This window comes from Marmota monax, unplaced genomic scaffold (genome assembly GCF_021218885.2).
Source record: "Marmota monax isolate L192 unplaced genomic scaffold, Marmota_monax_Labrador192_F-V1.1 WCK01_AAM20220418_F8-fsc00017, whole genome shotgun sequence".
Classification (NCBI taxonomy): domain Eukaryota; kingdom Metazoa; phylum Chordata; class Mammalia; order Rodentia; family Sciuridae; genus Marmota; species Marmota monax.
The window spans coordinates 4,262,995-4,278,389 of record NW_026695241.1 but is presented as its reverse complement, the minus strand read 5'-3'; the positions used below and the strand labels follow the sequence as shown (position 1 = coordinate 4,278,389).

General features: G+C 56.2%; 1 protein-coding gene across 3 annotated transcripts in view; it reads right to left on the bottom strand.

Annotated features, from left to right (window-relative positions):
- Itpk1 (inositol-tetrakisphosphate 1-kinase) overlaps window positions 1-15,395 on the bottom strand; it is a 131,090-nt gene that overhangs the window by 57,760 nt on the left and 57,935 nt on the right. For all 3 annotated transcript variants that reach the window (XM_046440610.2, XM_046440611.2, XM_058577686.1), the window contains one exon: window positions 1,972-2,097. In XM_046440610.2, the coding sequence (XP_046296566.1) occupies window positions 1,972-2,097 (126 nt within the window). The remainder of the gene's footprint in view (window positions 1-1,971; window positions 2,098-15,395) is intronic.

Below are 15,395 nucleotides of genomic sequence, written 5' to 3'. Positions count from 1 at the left end.
TATGGAGTCTGGCAGGTGGGGGAGAGTGGGGTCCAGCCAGCTGACACAGTTCAGACCCCAGTCACCACTTTCTAACTTGAGAAGCCACCCAACCTTCCTCCACCCATTCCTCGCTCACATTGGGAATAAGAGTAGCCTCCTGCTCGACAGCAGACCCGCCAATGTGCACAAAGTGCTTTAGAACAGGGCCTGGTGCCCCGTGGCTGCTCTGTGAGCTTCCTGCTGTCATAAGTGCTCTTACTACACATCGCCCAGCCTTACAAATGGAGCTGCTCAGGAGGTCCCTGCATGACCATCATCCTTCAGAGGGATTCAGGAGGAATCCCTGTCCCAAAGGTATCTATGCAGCTGCCAGGCTCAGCTGTGCTCCCCAGAATGTCGCCTGAGGCAGCACTAGCACAAGAACTGACACCTGAAAGCCTCCTGGAGACAGCTCAGGGACAAGGAAGAGCCCTACTTTGCTGGCCACCAGCTGGGGCTGCACCCAGGATGGTGACAGAGACCAGGACTCAAGAGGTTGCATAAATGCCACAATTGCAGGATTACACAGCCGGTCCCTAAAAAAGTCAAGACTGAACCCTGGCTCTGCCCAGTCCCTATGGGTGCACTGTGCATGCTTCCAAGCCTCAGTCTCCTGGGCCGTAAAGCAGGGCTGGGGAACCCTGCCCTGAGGGGCTGCAGAGATAAAATGGACACAGGAGTGCATCATCTCAGCCCAGCCCAGGCCTGCTACGGGACAGGGCCTGGGCAAGCAGTGGATCGTGTCTTCACCCCAGTGCTTGGAAGAGCTCCCAGAGTGCAGCAGGAACTCATGGGCGTGTGGTGGGCTGAGCACGGTGACTTCACACCTCCCTTCATATCGCCTCCTGACCAACGGGAGGAGTGGAAATAAGAAAAATAAGAAACTCACAAATGCGAAAACTGAGGCTCCACAAGTCACCTTTCCCATGGCTTCAGCCCTAGGAAAGGACAGGAGTCTAGCACACAGAAAGGACATCTAGCTGCTGGAAGAGCAGAGGCCCTGGAGAGCACAACACGGGGACAAACCCCACCTTGCCTGCCACCCCCAAGACATGGGAGGCTGTGAGCAGCTGCCACTGTGTCCCCATCACTCCCAGGTGGGAAGTGGGCTCTGCGGCAAGGAGCGGCCAAGGGGAGCGGGTGGGAGCCATGGGAAGCGAGGGAGGCTGAGGCCACCGACCCTGAACACGTGGGAGAGAAGAACTTGGTCAGCAGGATGGCTATTATGTGACAAGAGCCTCTTTGTTCTGACAGAAAGAAACGATGTCACCTCTCCAATTATCACATACGGAAAGTGCTAGCTCAGGCACCCGTCTCTCTGGGGAGGCCGAGGACACCCACTGTTTCAGTGCTTTTCATGGATAATGTGACTTTGTTTCTTGTGACCCCTAAGCCATTTTCTAGAGGAAAGAATCACATCTGTCCACACAAAAAGGAGGCTACTAGGGAAATGGGTGGGGAGCAGGGAACAGCCGAGGGGACTCTTGAGACAGCTGAGCCGTGTGCATCCAGGAGCACACAGGGTCAGCGTGACAAGCAGAGGGGGCTCTCCTCCAAGGCAAGCCTTGGCACGAAGGCCCGCGGAGGTGTCCTCGCTCCAAGCACAGCAAAGGGTCCCTTCTGGATGCCAAGTCGGGGCAGTGTGCCTGTGTGAGGTGTAGAGGCCACACCTGGACTCAGCCACACTCTGGCCTAGCCATGTCTACACAGGCAGGAGGGGCAGGGTGCCAACTATGCCCGGTGTCAGTCTCCACACTCTGCCCAAGAAGACCGAGGCCTCGCTTGTAGGAAAGTACCTGCCTCTGAAACCACATTCAGCCAGTGCCACAGTCACTTCTGTGAATGACACATCCAAATGGCTGCTTCAGCCCTCAGACAGCACTCAGCCATTCCTGAGCCTTCCTCTGCCTCCTGCAGGCCCCTCAGCTGGGTGGCACCAGCCTCACTCACCTGGAACCTGTGCACCAGCTCCAGGGACTGGCTGTCATTCTGGTCGGCTTCAAGGATGACATCAGTCAGCTTGTGGATGATGACGTCCAGGGGGCCCTGCTCCTCGATCGGCCGGCTGAGGTTCAGCTGTAATGGGACACAGAGAGCAACTTCAGCACCTGAGGCCACTGCACCCTACTACCTACCCCAGGCACAAGCCAGGGGACCCACAAGCCTCTGCAGCATACCAGAGAGGACAAAGCTCCTAAGGGCCCACTGACAGGATGAGACCCCTACAGCCCCACAACTCGTCTCTCCTAATTCCTGAGGGCAGCCTCTGTGTTTTCACTTCTGGTCCCCAAGCCCCATAGCACCCAGGGGCAGAAAATACACACACCCAAGTAGGCTGTGGAGTGGCCGTCTAGAGAAAGCATTAATGCACATGTCTCTTCAGCCCACAACCTACCGAAACCAGAGCTCAGAGAGGTTCAGTAAAATGACTCAAGTCAGACAGCAGATCCGACCCTGGATCTAAGTGGATATTCCTTCCACAAAACTATGAAAACTCTCAGCAGAGCTGGTGGTCTCAGCAGATCTAGGAGTTGCTGCCTCAAGTACCAGCGGCTACTCACTGCATACCGAGATCTGGGCTTGGCCTGACTGGCGGAGGTGTGTGGGCTGTGTGGAAGTCCGGGTTGCTCACCCTGCTCACTGGGAATGTGTTTGTTTTTTTAAGAGGACAGGGATTGGGAAGATCAGGCCCCAAGGGAGCCAGAGCTAGGAGCTGACAGCCAGCACCACCTGACCAGAAGCACGTGCCGCTAGGCTTCCTGACCCGCCAGCTGTCTGCTGCCGGCACATGGCCACTACCACCTGCAAGGACAGTCCCTTGGAGGCAGTGGCGTCAGCCTTGCACCTGGCTGACCCCCCACAATGGCTTCAAAAGAGGCCAGAGGAGGCCACAAGCCCCACCCCCAAGTGCAGCTTCCTCCAGGATGGAGGCTGAATCAAATAACAGCTAGGAAGGGTCATTCCAAGCAGGTATGTGCTCCTGGCTTATGTGTTTGCTCCAGTTTATTTCCAGCCATCCCGGGAAAAGATCTCTCAAGTGAGGAGAGCAAGGCACAGACTAAAGACCTACCTAGATCTGGGTGGGAACGATGATGCTGCTGGGAGTCAAACGGGAACCCACAGTGGTGCCTAGCATTCAATCCCCCTCCCCACCCACCACTGCCCTCTGACCAGTGCCAGCCATGCCCCAAGCAGCTATCCTCAGGCCACCATCTAGCTCCTGGTCCTCTGGCTGGGTCAGGGCAGCAGCAAACACAGCAGAGAGGAAAGAGGTTGGGTGTTCACCTTCCTGTCCCCACGTGCCACCCTCCAGATACACTCCTGGTTGCTGTCACAGCTCCTCTCCCGTAACGGCCACCGTCTCTATGGCTCCTATGACAAATTTGGTCTCCTCGTCCTCCACCGCTCCTGTTCCCACTGAGGCACCCTTTTCGGCTCCTCAGCCCTCCTCCACCTGGCCACACACAGTCCCTCCGCAACCCTTCTATTAACTTCAGAACGGGCAGCTCTTTCCTGACGTCCTCGACTCTGCAGGAAGGATGCCGAGGGCTCACCTCTATATAGGGGTGCCCCAGACATCCCAATAAGAACTTGACACCCCCCCCCGCCCGTGGGGAGGGGTCAAGGGCCCACGAACCCGCAGGACCGGGTTAGTCTCCTAACTGTTAGTCTCCTGGGTGAGGAAGGGAAGGGCCAGCCAGACATCTTCTGAGACTCGGGCACACGCTGGTCCACACAGCAAGGCCAGGGCCAGGGGACAACCTTCCGACCCTCCCAGGCCAGGACACCAAGAGCCCAGGAAGGAAAAATGGCCAATCTAGCCAGGCAGCTGGAAGTAGAGAGGCTGGGCAGCAAGGCCACGTACAGTCCCTGCCAGGCCACCAGCTTGTCATCCCCCAGTCTCAGTCTCTGCCTTGGAAAAAAGGAGAGCGCAAGGGCCTTCCTGGCTCTGTGTGTAGACCCCACATCACAATCCCCTGACCCTCCTCCCCCGGACACCTGAATTTGAAGGAAGGTACAGAAGCCAGTGGGATGAGCTAGAGAAGGGGGGACACTCGGAATACCCACCCGCTTCTGCCACGTTCCACTGTGACGGGCACCAGGACAAGAGGCCAGTATTCCCAGACCCAGAGAGCCATAGAAAAGCGGGTCACTCAAGTGATGCTGGCACACACTGGGCCTGTCCCCACACTACAGGGAGACAAGTCAGCCTGCCAGGAACTGGGGTCCCCAATGACTGGGGAAGGAGGCAGGCAGAGGGGACACCCCTGGCATCACCCTGAGGCCTGTAGACCTGACAACCGCGGGCTGTTTGGAAAATGAGCTCTTGGCATTCCTGGTGAGCTGCTGAGGTAAACAGTGGAGTTCTGGAAGCCAGCCACCTGCCTCTGTGTATTTTCCAAGCACTTTTATGCCAGTGCAGCCCTTTCAGGAGAACAACAGCTCAGGACACGCAGGGGCCCGGCCCCTCCCCAGCAGGGAGGCCTCCTGCAGGGTGCAAGTGGGGCCCTGGTGGCTCTAAAGACTTCTGCACCGTGTTCCCTCAAGTGATCACACATGCTTCGATCACCCCACAGGGTTCTCTTCCTTAAAAATGCCTCAAGAGCCTCAAGTCTCTCCTCACTAGCTGAGAAAGAGGAGACAGGCCCCCAGAATACCTGAGGGGAGGGCAGTGGAGGCAGAGGACGCTGCAGAAGAGGGACCCTTAGGAGGGGACTCTGCAAAGGAGACATGGTCAGGAGGGGACTCAAGGGGGTACCTCAGGGGAGGGGACACACAGAGGCCCATCTCCCAGATGGGGTGGGAAGGGCCAGGCCTAAGTGACCCTGGGACAGGTGGTCTGCTGCTTTTCTGACTATACCCTGCCCTCAGGAAAGGGAGCTTCCCGGGAACTTCCTGTTCTCTTCTGCAGGAGGGGTCTGATCTCTCCCTCTCGGCACAGTGAGGGTGTCTGGATGAAAGGGCCCCCGCTGAGGCCAGAGGAAGTCTGGGTGCTCGTTTCCAAGTCACGCCATAGTGTGAGGCCCGTGTTGGACACCGGTCAGTGTGGTGCTGGGGAGAACAAGGGGCCACTGTTTCCTTCAGCAACAAGGTCAGCAAGGCTCAAAGGAGGGGGCAGGGCTAGGAGGTGGGACAAAGCCTGCAAACCCCAGTGGCCCAAGAGTCACCTCTGACTTTTAAAATGATTAACCTAATCATCCCCAGCCTGGTAATTAGGCCAGTGAGGCCCTGACACATGCCCACCTCCCCAAGACTGAAACTAGGGATAGGCAAGGCAGCCAGTCCTGGAGACCCACCCAGCCCTGCTGCCTCAGTTTCCCCACCAACTCCTCCCTATACCTCACAGGGCGGCAGTGAGTCCCAGAGCAAAGTCCAATCTTTCTTTATACTTCCCAACTCACTCCACCCTGAACAGGAAGAACTCCTGTCTCACTATGTCCCCAGGACCCTTGGCACATCCCTGGAGGATGGCACCGTAACTTGCGATCACAAGCCACTGGACTCAGGCAGTGACTGTCGCCCGCTGCAGGCTGCTCATCGCCTCTGGCTGCGGAGTCCTTCACTGCGAAGCACGTGGTACCCAGGACCATAGAACCTGCTGCACTTCCTGAAAAGGTCTAACAGGCCCAAAGAACCCGGAGGCTCACAAAGCCACAACAGAGCCACTGTGGGAAACAGACAGGAGGACCCGGAACCTTCACGGCCCCATCTGTAATGCAGGTGGCCTCGAGGCCCGGCACGCGCACACTCTTGCACACCCAGGGCTGTTCCTTGCACCCGCACACAGGGACGCCCGATGCTCACAGCTGTCTGCACCAGGGCCATGTGGAGGCTCGCTGTGGCTGAAGGCTCTGCTGCCGTCTCGTGGCCTCATGCCCACTGGTAACGGGATCTCGCCCAGGAGTGCCACACACTCAGGAAACGCCAGCCATCGTGTTTCCGCTCCTCTGTATTCACACTCACGGGCCAGCAGGAGCCTCCCTGGCATCAGTGGGAGCTCAACACAGGCCAGAGTTTGGATGCTGCAACCGTTGGTTGACTCACAGTAGTGTCCCCACAGTGCTGCCACACCAGAGCTCACCATTGTGGTTCATGATGACAATTAGCCTTTACAAAGGGCTTATCCTGGGCTACAGGCTGGCTAACAAACATCGACAACCTGGAGCACAGATGAGGTCACTCAGCCACAAAAGTTTAGTGACACACCCAAGGGCACAGGGGTCACAGCACCATGGAAACCCAGGTGTCCCTCCAGCCAAAGCCAAACAAGTACCCTCCACTCCCAAGGCTCCCACGTTCCCAGCTTTCCTTCAGCCCCCTTCCCCCCATGCACCTCTGTGGAGTAGAGAACTTCCAACTGTGGCCTCAAGGCAAGCCCTGTGTCAGAAGTGCTGCCTGGCCAAGGCTGAGACAGTGGCTGGAGAGGCGAGAGGGTGGGTCTTCTCCACGCCTCTGCAGCCTCCTGAGGAGCTGAGAATCAGGACGGTTTGCCCAATTAGGTTTGGGGTTCACAAGCAGCAGCAGGGCCCCTGTGCAGGAGAGGTCGGGTCTGGGCTCCCCACAGGTTCCAAAAGGGAGCAGGCCCCGGAGTCAGTGCTGGCAGTGTGTCTCCTGGCAGGATTTGGCTCCAAAGGTAGCCAGGCAGGGAGACGGAGGCTTTCCTTAGCAGGCAGCTCATTCCAAAGGAGCCCCACGTGTCCCTCAGCAAGGTCCAGAGCTGGAGCTCACCAAGACCTGCCAGCAGGCTGGACCAAGATGCAGCTGGTCCTCCCAGAAGTCTCAGCCCAGGACCAGGGAGGGAGGCTGGAGAACATGCTCCCTGACCTAGGTCCCCGGTCTCTCAGAATCTGTTTCCCAATTACTACGTAATGGGAAGAAGCAGCAACTTACAGCAAAGGTGTGGACAAAATTTCCCCTCCAAAAGACAAGGGGCCAAGGCAATTAAATGGCCGAAAGACAATGCCTGGTAGTTCCAACATCCTGGGAAACTTCCAGCAACTTTATTTCAAAGAGCCACCCAGCAAGCATGGCTCTGCGAGAACAGGCTGACCCTGTGTTCTCATGAGCTCAGAGCCCTGGTCTGCACCCAGTGCCACAGAGTCAGGCTCAGGAGCCGATTAAAAAGATAAACACCCCACGCCTCTGACCCAGAGAGCCTATCCCTGGGGTGTCGGCCTACGAAGAACGTGTAGGTGAGACAGCCTCTGGACCAGGGAACTTCTCAGAGGCCACGTCGTCAAGAAGAAACACAATAAAGACCTGTGCCAAGATGGGACAGCTGTGCAGTAAGGGGCTCACTGACCACCACGAGGGGCTATTCAAGAGCCACTAAATGACAGTGAAGGGCCTCAGCGGACAAGGGCATGTGCCTGTATTACAACCACGTGAAACGGCATTTGCCACAGGAAGCACCAGAGAGGAAGCACAAAATGTCAAAGTAGGGTAACAGGGACCAGCAGCCCTTCTCTGGGTACGAGGGCACTGCCCCTACTGGGTCATGGGAAACCGGCCACAACTAGCTCTAGCCAGTACCCTGTGGGAGAGTGGCCCAAGTCACTTCCCAGGCAAAACATTTAATGGCAAGTGTGAGGGCCGGTGGGGCTCTCCCCTTCTCTGGCCAGGCCCAGTGACCTTGGAGACAGGCTGCCTGTGACGAGCAGAGCCTCCCCGTCCCGGGCCCTGGTGCACAAGTGAGGAGTGTTTCAAGGGCTTAAGCGACCAGGACTTTGGGGTCATCTGTGAACACAGAGCTGCCCAGTCTAGCCTACCCCCAGACAGGTGTTCTCAAGCCCAATGCTGTCTTCTTTCATTTGCTGGGAAAAAATAAATAGGGAAGGGACAGGAAATAGGGAGAAGAGTAAATGACAGCAAACGGCCCAGCTGGGTTTGTTTCCTTTCTTTCATTTTTTAGTTACAGTTCAGAATTCGGAGGAGACAAGGAACGGGGATTTATCCTGTAAGGGGAAGATTACTTGTCTGATCCCCGAGGATCACAAGGCAGAAACCTTGAACACAGCCACACCACGGACCTGGCTGTCCTCCAGCATCCGGCAAAGCCCGTCCCCTAAATCTGCCCAATGGGTCCCTTGATCCCAAGTGCCTCGGCCAAGTGGGCTGCTTTGTCTTTGTTACTGTTCACTGTGGTGCCCTTGGGCCCAAGACGAACAGGAACCAAACCCTCCCTGTCACCAGAAGCATCTCTTCCTGTCCTGAGGGGAAAGCACAAGTCACAGGCTGGCAAAGAAAAAAGGGAAGGAGCAGGAAGGTCCAAGCCAGTGTGGCGAGGAGTCCGCGGCACCTCAGCGTCAGAGGCACCGTGTGCACACACACGCAGGGGTGTGGGTGGGGCGGTCCCACTGATCAATCTGTGCCAGGAGGAGGTTCGCAGGGTCCCCTGCCCTCTGCACTCCCTTCTCCACGGAGCAGACTCCCATCTTCCTAAGCTTCCCCAGGTACAGAGGAGTCCCTTCCCAGAGCAGAGGGGTGCTGGGGTCAGAGGACAGAGGCTGTATCCAGCTATGCAGACCTGGGCATCCCTCACCTCCGTAAGCCCATTTCCTCACCTGCAAAGTGAGGGTGAAAACCATCCTTCCTACAGTCACCATCAGGCACCAACCAACACCCCATGAACAAAGCTGAGCCCACTGCATCAGGTCAGCCAACAGGGATTTCATCAGTCTTCACGTGAGGCTGGATTTTCTCTGGCTTCACTCTGTCTCTCTGGCCTTGTGTGGCCTTCCTAATCAATCTTTCCACCAGAGCTGCCACAACCTTACCATATTCCAGTGTTAAACCGAGCAGCTCAGACACGTATTTCACCTGGTCTTCATACCCTCGGGAGGCAGGGTCATTGTGTCTACTACAGAAGGGGCAAGGCAGATTCTAGGAGGGAAAACAACCAAGCTGAGGCTGTGCAACCCGTCAGCAAGGGAGGTGCCTCCATGCCCCAGGTCCCTGTGCTCCAGGACACAGGGTCCTAAGCCTGCTTTCTTCAGGAAGAAAGGGGTTGACTGTACAGCTGACCAGATGCCTCCCTATAGTGACAGGCAGCCACCAATGTGATCCAAGGCATGATCTGCCAGGGCCAGAGGTAGGAGCATGTTTGCCTGGGGTCCGACAACAGGGTCCCCATCCAATCCTGCCCACAGCCCTAGGAGAAGCGGGGTGGGTCTGAACCCCAGCTGGAGAGACAGAAGGATTCAACCAGGAAGCCATCTCTGAACACTCCCATGGAAGGATCGCTGGGCATGCCGGGGTTGGGACCCTGGGTCAGTCCATCCTGCTGGTGGCTGACAGACAAGGCATTGTTTGTAGTCACCAAAATTAATAAATCAAGTCCATGAAGGAGGATCAGATTGAATCACTTGTGGAAAACCCTGGAAAGCGACCTCTAAGGAGGAGCAGCCCCAAGGCAGTGTGTGAGGGTGTCTCTCTCCTGCCTGGCCTGCACAGAGCATCTCAAGGTGTTCCCAAGGCACTGTGTGGCAGCCTCCCTGGGGTGGGGAGGTGGGGCCCGAGGGACAAGGAGAGAGGCCTTCCCATGCTGTGCTATTTTGAAGGCACCTAAACCTTTCACTGCCAGGTGAGTGGCATGTGGAAAGAGAACCTGGGCTCTAAGGTGCACAGATGCCCACTGTATGCCAGGCCCAGCTCTGGCACGCCATGTGTGTTACTTCACTAGACCCACAATGGCCTGTGAGGCAGGGCATCTCTGCCCTGGGCCCTCACAAAGTAGTGGCCATAGGATTCTGGTTTCTGGAGCCAGGAATGATGGAAGAGGGCAGGCAGTTGTGGGCAGTGCCTGGGTCCTTGTGACTACACTGAACCCATGTCCTTATGGGTACCAAGGAGCCATGACACCAGCTCCAGCACTGAACCAGAGAGGGTAAGTGGGGCCTCAGCAGGGATCCCGGCCCAGAGCGGGCCTTGGGCAGCCAGGGCCCTGCACAGGGCATGAGCACCTTCCTGCCACTCCTCTGCACTCAGTCCCTCCAGCACCACACTGGCCACAGTTCTTGGGAGAGACCCCACCTCCAATGCCAAATGGAAACTGCCTTTCAGGTTCAGGGGCCTAATGTGGTGGCAGGGCTGCCACTCCACTCAGACGACTTGACTGACTCAGTATCTTACTCCAGAGGGACTGAAGCCGCCCAGCCCCGCCAACCCTGCTCCTCATGAGCTGCAGAAAGAGCTCTCTGTGCCTGTACCTCCATGCCCTCACCAAGGCCAGGACTATGTCCTATTCCTCCTAATGGCCTGGCATAGTGCCAGGGGTCAGTTAACATGCACTGAATTAGTTTCCTGAGGTGGCACAGACACACACCATCCACTACCTATCTACCCACCCAAGCATCTGTCAAGCAAATATGAAGGTTGAAAGTGATAAGGTAACTCACAAAAGGTCACTACCAAGAAGGGGCAGGCCCAGACGTTTTCTGATCACAAATCCTCATCCACTACCTTCCCTAACAGCCATCATCTTGATCAACCTCAACACAGCACTGTCCCATCCGCCCCTAGGTCTAGATCCCCCACACTGGCTTAGGAAGGGACATTGGAAAAAGCACTCAGTCAACAAATTCTGCAAGTCCCAAGTGGCCCCAGGAATAACAGACATCCTGGGCCTGGCAGGGAAAAGAAGTTCAGGACTTTCTGGGCCAGAGATCAAGCAAGGACACTAGAGCTACCCCAGTCCCAGCCTAGGGCATGTACTTCGCAGAGAAGTGGCCACAGAGGCAGCCATGTTCTCAACTACACCAGCAGGCCTCCATCCCTGGGACTAGAGGTACCATGGCTCTGACAAGGACCACAAGAGAGGCACAAGAAGGAGCCACAATCACTTGGTCACCATTATAGCTTCCAGGGCTGTCATGTACCCCCAAGACGACCATGAACGTCTGGAGAGACCCTGCCACTCGGTATGTCTAGAGCTGAGCACAAGGATGAGATAAGTCACCAGACAAGGACCCTTCCAGACCTAAGAGTGGGCAAGGAGAGGGCACAGAGGCAGCAAGTGACAGTCCCAATGGATGGACTTCCTTGCCACCTCTGACGGTCCCAAAGATGAATGTGTGAGCTGCAGCGAGGTGTGGGTTTCCCTGAGCTCCAGCCAGATGACTCAGAGGCAGTTGCCACCATTCCAGACGACCCCCGCCCTTCCCGCCCTCCTCACCCACCTCTCATGGGGGCTCCCCATGAGGACTGACCAGCCTGAAATCCAGTGCCCTTCCCTGAAGGTAAGAAGGCAGCAGGCAGACACCCACAGCAGCCTGCACAAGCCACGTGCTCCCTGCCAGGCAGAGGTGGCAACCAAGGGCAAGGGCATCTTTACACTCAGCAGAGCAGCAGGTGTGAAAACACAGAGGGCGCCAGCCTGCTGCCACACTCTGGAAACAGTGCGTGCACGGCAACAACAACCCTCCTTCTACCTGGACATGGAATTTAAATCAAGGAGACCACCGCGCCCTCAGCTGTCCACGAAGGCTCTGGACGGGCTTCAGCAGAGCCAGCACCTGCTGCAGAGGGCCATTCTCGCTCGTTTGCTTATTTATTCAGGGATCAGTGCATGAATTCTGGGAGTAACTGTGTTGTGACACTAGAGGGAAGGTGACAGGGATGGCACATGAGGACATAACAGTAACTTCAGGGGGCCAGTGACATCACCGCAGCAGTGGAGTAGGCACTGAGAGGCAGAGCAGGCACCGGCCACGGGAGGCCTGCACAGCTTGAATTGTGCTCCATGAAAAATGGGATGTCTCAAGCTCCACTGCCCCACAGTGTGACTCTATATGGAAATTCACTTCCTGCAAATGTGACTGGAAGAGATGAGGTCACTCTGGAAGAGGGTAGACCCTTAAACCCATGTGCCTGGCATCCTTGTCAAAAGGGGAGACCTGGACACAGCACACAGGGCAAAGCCATGCTAAGGTAAAGGTGGAGAGCAGGATGACATGTGGACAAAGAAGGCAGGTCAAAGACGCCAGCAGAGCCCCAGCGGCCACAGGATTGGCCAGTAGCAGAGTGTCCCTCACAGCCTCAGAAGGAACCAGCACTGCCCACCCTATGACCTCAAACCCCCTTCTCCAAAACTGAAGAAAATCCACAGAGCTGTGAAGCCACTGGTGCATGGTACTTGGTCATAGCTGTCCCAGCAAACAAGTGCAAGACCTCTCTAAGGACACATCTGGGCTGAGACCCAGCGAGGAAGAACTGGAGAGACCTGGGGGCCTGCTCTGAGCAAGGAGGAAAGCCAGCGTGGGAGCAGCATGGAGTCCAGGGTGGGTGAGGGCATGTGGGGAGGGGTGCAGGTTTTGCAGAGAGTTGAACTACAGGCCTGGAAGCCAATGTTCCCAGTGTGGGAGGAAGCCCCAAGGGCTCTAGGAAGGGCAGAGGGGCTTCTCGGCTCCCTTGGAAGAGACGTCACCAGCACCTCGTGTGACACCTGGCAGCTGTCTCTTTCACAACCTGGTGCAACACAAAGCTGAAATAAGAACTTCAAAAACCATGATGCTCTGAAAGACAGCACAAGCGTGGGACCTGGCACTGGCCCACAGTGTGACATGGGCCACCACCCTCCTCCTCTGCGGCCTGGGTCTAGGCTTTAACACAAGGGTCCCAGGTCATGCCAAGGCCTGTGGTCTGGTTCCAAGAACTGATGATCTGAGAAAGCTGCCACTCCCATCTGCATCCCCACTTCATATCTCAAATCTCCCTCTCCGCCCGCCCTGGCAACAGGCCCGGGATTGATATTTTTGGGCTTACCAGGGAAAATCTTCCAGGGTCTCAATGCTGCCTCTATCTCCATGTTCCTCCCAGAATGGCAACCGGCAGCTCCCACCATAAGGGGCTAGGAATTCTCCAAGCCCAAAATACTCTCTTCAACAATAAGGAAGGAACATTTTGAGAATTTCTACAAAGCCTGCATACATTCTTTCTTAAGACAGGAAGCAGGATTCTTTCTATATTCCTTTTTTTTCCAGCCCAAAGAATCCTTAGGGCAGTTTCCAATCTGGAATTTGATATAATGTTAATTTTTTTAATATTCCATAAAAAAGAGAAGTAGAGTCTCAAAATCGTCTGTGAAAACCCTGGGGATGCCAGGGTCAGCAGGAGCGGCACTGCAGGCCCTCAGCCTCCTCAGCACACTCCCTCCGGCTGCAGACGGCAGCTGGGGCTAGAGCCTCCCCTTTGGTTACTGGCCCCATTGTTTCCTAGAATCAGCAGACATAGGCCCGGGTAGGTCAGCACCCTGAGCATGGCCTGTCCGTGAGGATCTCAGGCCCAGGGCTGCAGAGAGATGCCTAGATGAGCTGGGGGAGGGGTTGTGTGGTGCCAAGTGGCTGCCTCACTCCAGTTTGGCTCTGGCACTTGTATCATCAATTTGAAGTTTTCTGGTCCCCAAGGAGCACCCTCAGAGGGGATGGAAATGGCTGGGGGGAGGAGGGGTGTCAGCGGAGTCAGAGGAGCCTATCCCTCCTGAGGGCCCCAGTCAGCCACCATGCGGCCACAAAGCAGACAACATAACCAACCACTGTCCCCACCCAACTGGAAGCGGCTGCCCCGGGAGGGGGGTGGTGGGGCCTGCAGAGGTGCAGTGAACCGGAATGTCCAAAGGGCACATGGTCGGGCCAGCAGCCACCCCTCCAGCACGGCATGCAGAGGACTGCGGTGTCTTACTGAGTTCCAGGTAAAGCCACCGGCACTGAGAGCACGGGCAGAAACGTGCCTTCGGCCCCCAACACCCACACACAGCTCCTTCCACATACTCCCAGCCACCAACAAGTGACAAAACGTGACCTCCTCTGATAACTGGCCCTCGCCACACTGGCTGTTGGTGGCACCTCCCCGCAGCTCCCACCAAGTCCCAACAGCTTTCTGAGACCTCACTCCACTCACAACTCATGGGCTCAGCACCTGGGGAGGGGGCTCTCCCCAAGAACACGGCACTGGGACCCCAGCTCTGGGGCCATCACCAACAGCACACCACCTTCTCTCCCACCCAAACACAGCGGAGCAGGGCAAGGCAGGGGCCGCTGTAGTGAGGGCAGGGGCTGAGAGACACTGGCAGAGGCCAAGGCAAAGCTACCTTGAGGGACCAAAGGGGATCTGCCTGCTTTCAGGGTTGGGCTCCCTGACCACAGTGCCTGTTGGGGCACCAGGAAAGCCACAGAACACACACAGAACATGGGACGGCTGGGAGTCCCCGTCCTTTCCTCTAGGGCAGTGTCCTCTATTTGTCAGGGCTGTTCTCAGAGAGGCCTGCACATTCACGCAACTGGACAAGGGGGCCCCTGCAGAGCTGTCCCCTGCTCCCTGGGTGGCTTCTGCTCTGGGCCAAGCCAGTCCTAATCCTCGGAGCTGCACAGGAAGCCCCTGAGTCCAAGCAGACCTCCCCGGTCCCAGGACAAAGCCACCTCCATGCCCCTTGCACAGCTAACTAGACAGTGATGACAAGGCAGGCCAAGGCCAGCACTGCTTAGCCCAGGATGTCAGACCCCACCTGTGTGCTCACCTGTGTGCACACACATGCATCTGCCCTCTTCAAAGAGTCAACCAAGGGCCAAACTCACATTGTCTTCTAATCAAAGTTCAAAGTTCAGCAAAGAGCATTAAAAATAGTTTGAGAACTGTGAAGGGTGGGCCTCCCTTGAAAAGGAAATGGCAACCCCTGACTGAAAGAGAGGAACTCCAGGACCCACCCAGGCACCCACCTTCAAGGTCCCCCTCGCCCCCTGTCCTCACTGCACAACACAGAGCCCAAGGTCCAGACAGACTCAAGGACACCCAGCCAGAGAGCAAAGGGCTAAACTTCATACCCGGCCTCAGACAAGGGGGGCCAAGAGCTCAAGATGGAGCACAGGCACTCGTGCCATGCACGCTGACTATGTACAGTTGCCCCTGCTGGCCTGGAGGTTAGAATAGAGCCTCCTCCCGTGTAGATGGAAAGAGTCCAGATGTGACTGCAAAGAAATGCAGCTTTTAAAAATGGGTCGATTTTCCACGATCGAATCAATATATGCCCATTGTCAGGGATGTCTGCACTCCCAGTTACTTATACACCTTCTCTTTTTGGTGCTGGGGATGGAACCCAGGGCCCTGCACACATTGGGCAAGTGCTCTACCACTTACACCCTCAGTGCCACACCAAAGTTAAGTTGATCTCAGAGATGACTCGTAACATATTACCACATGCCCCTCCAATTTTTAGATGTACATTTTTCCAAAATTGAAATTATGCCATGCAAACAAATTTGGAACCTACTTTTAAATTAACATGCTATAACGACAATATCCCTGTGACATTGCATATTCTTCTGAAGTACTGTCACTAGAAGGCCAATAAAGCATACTTTATTGAACCAATTTCCCACCAT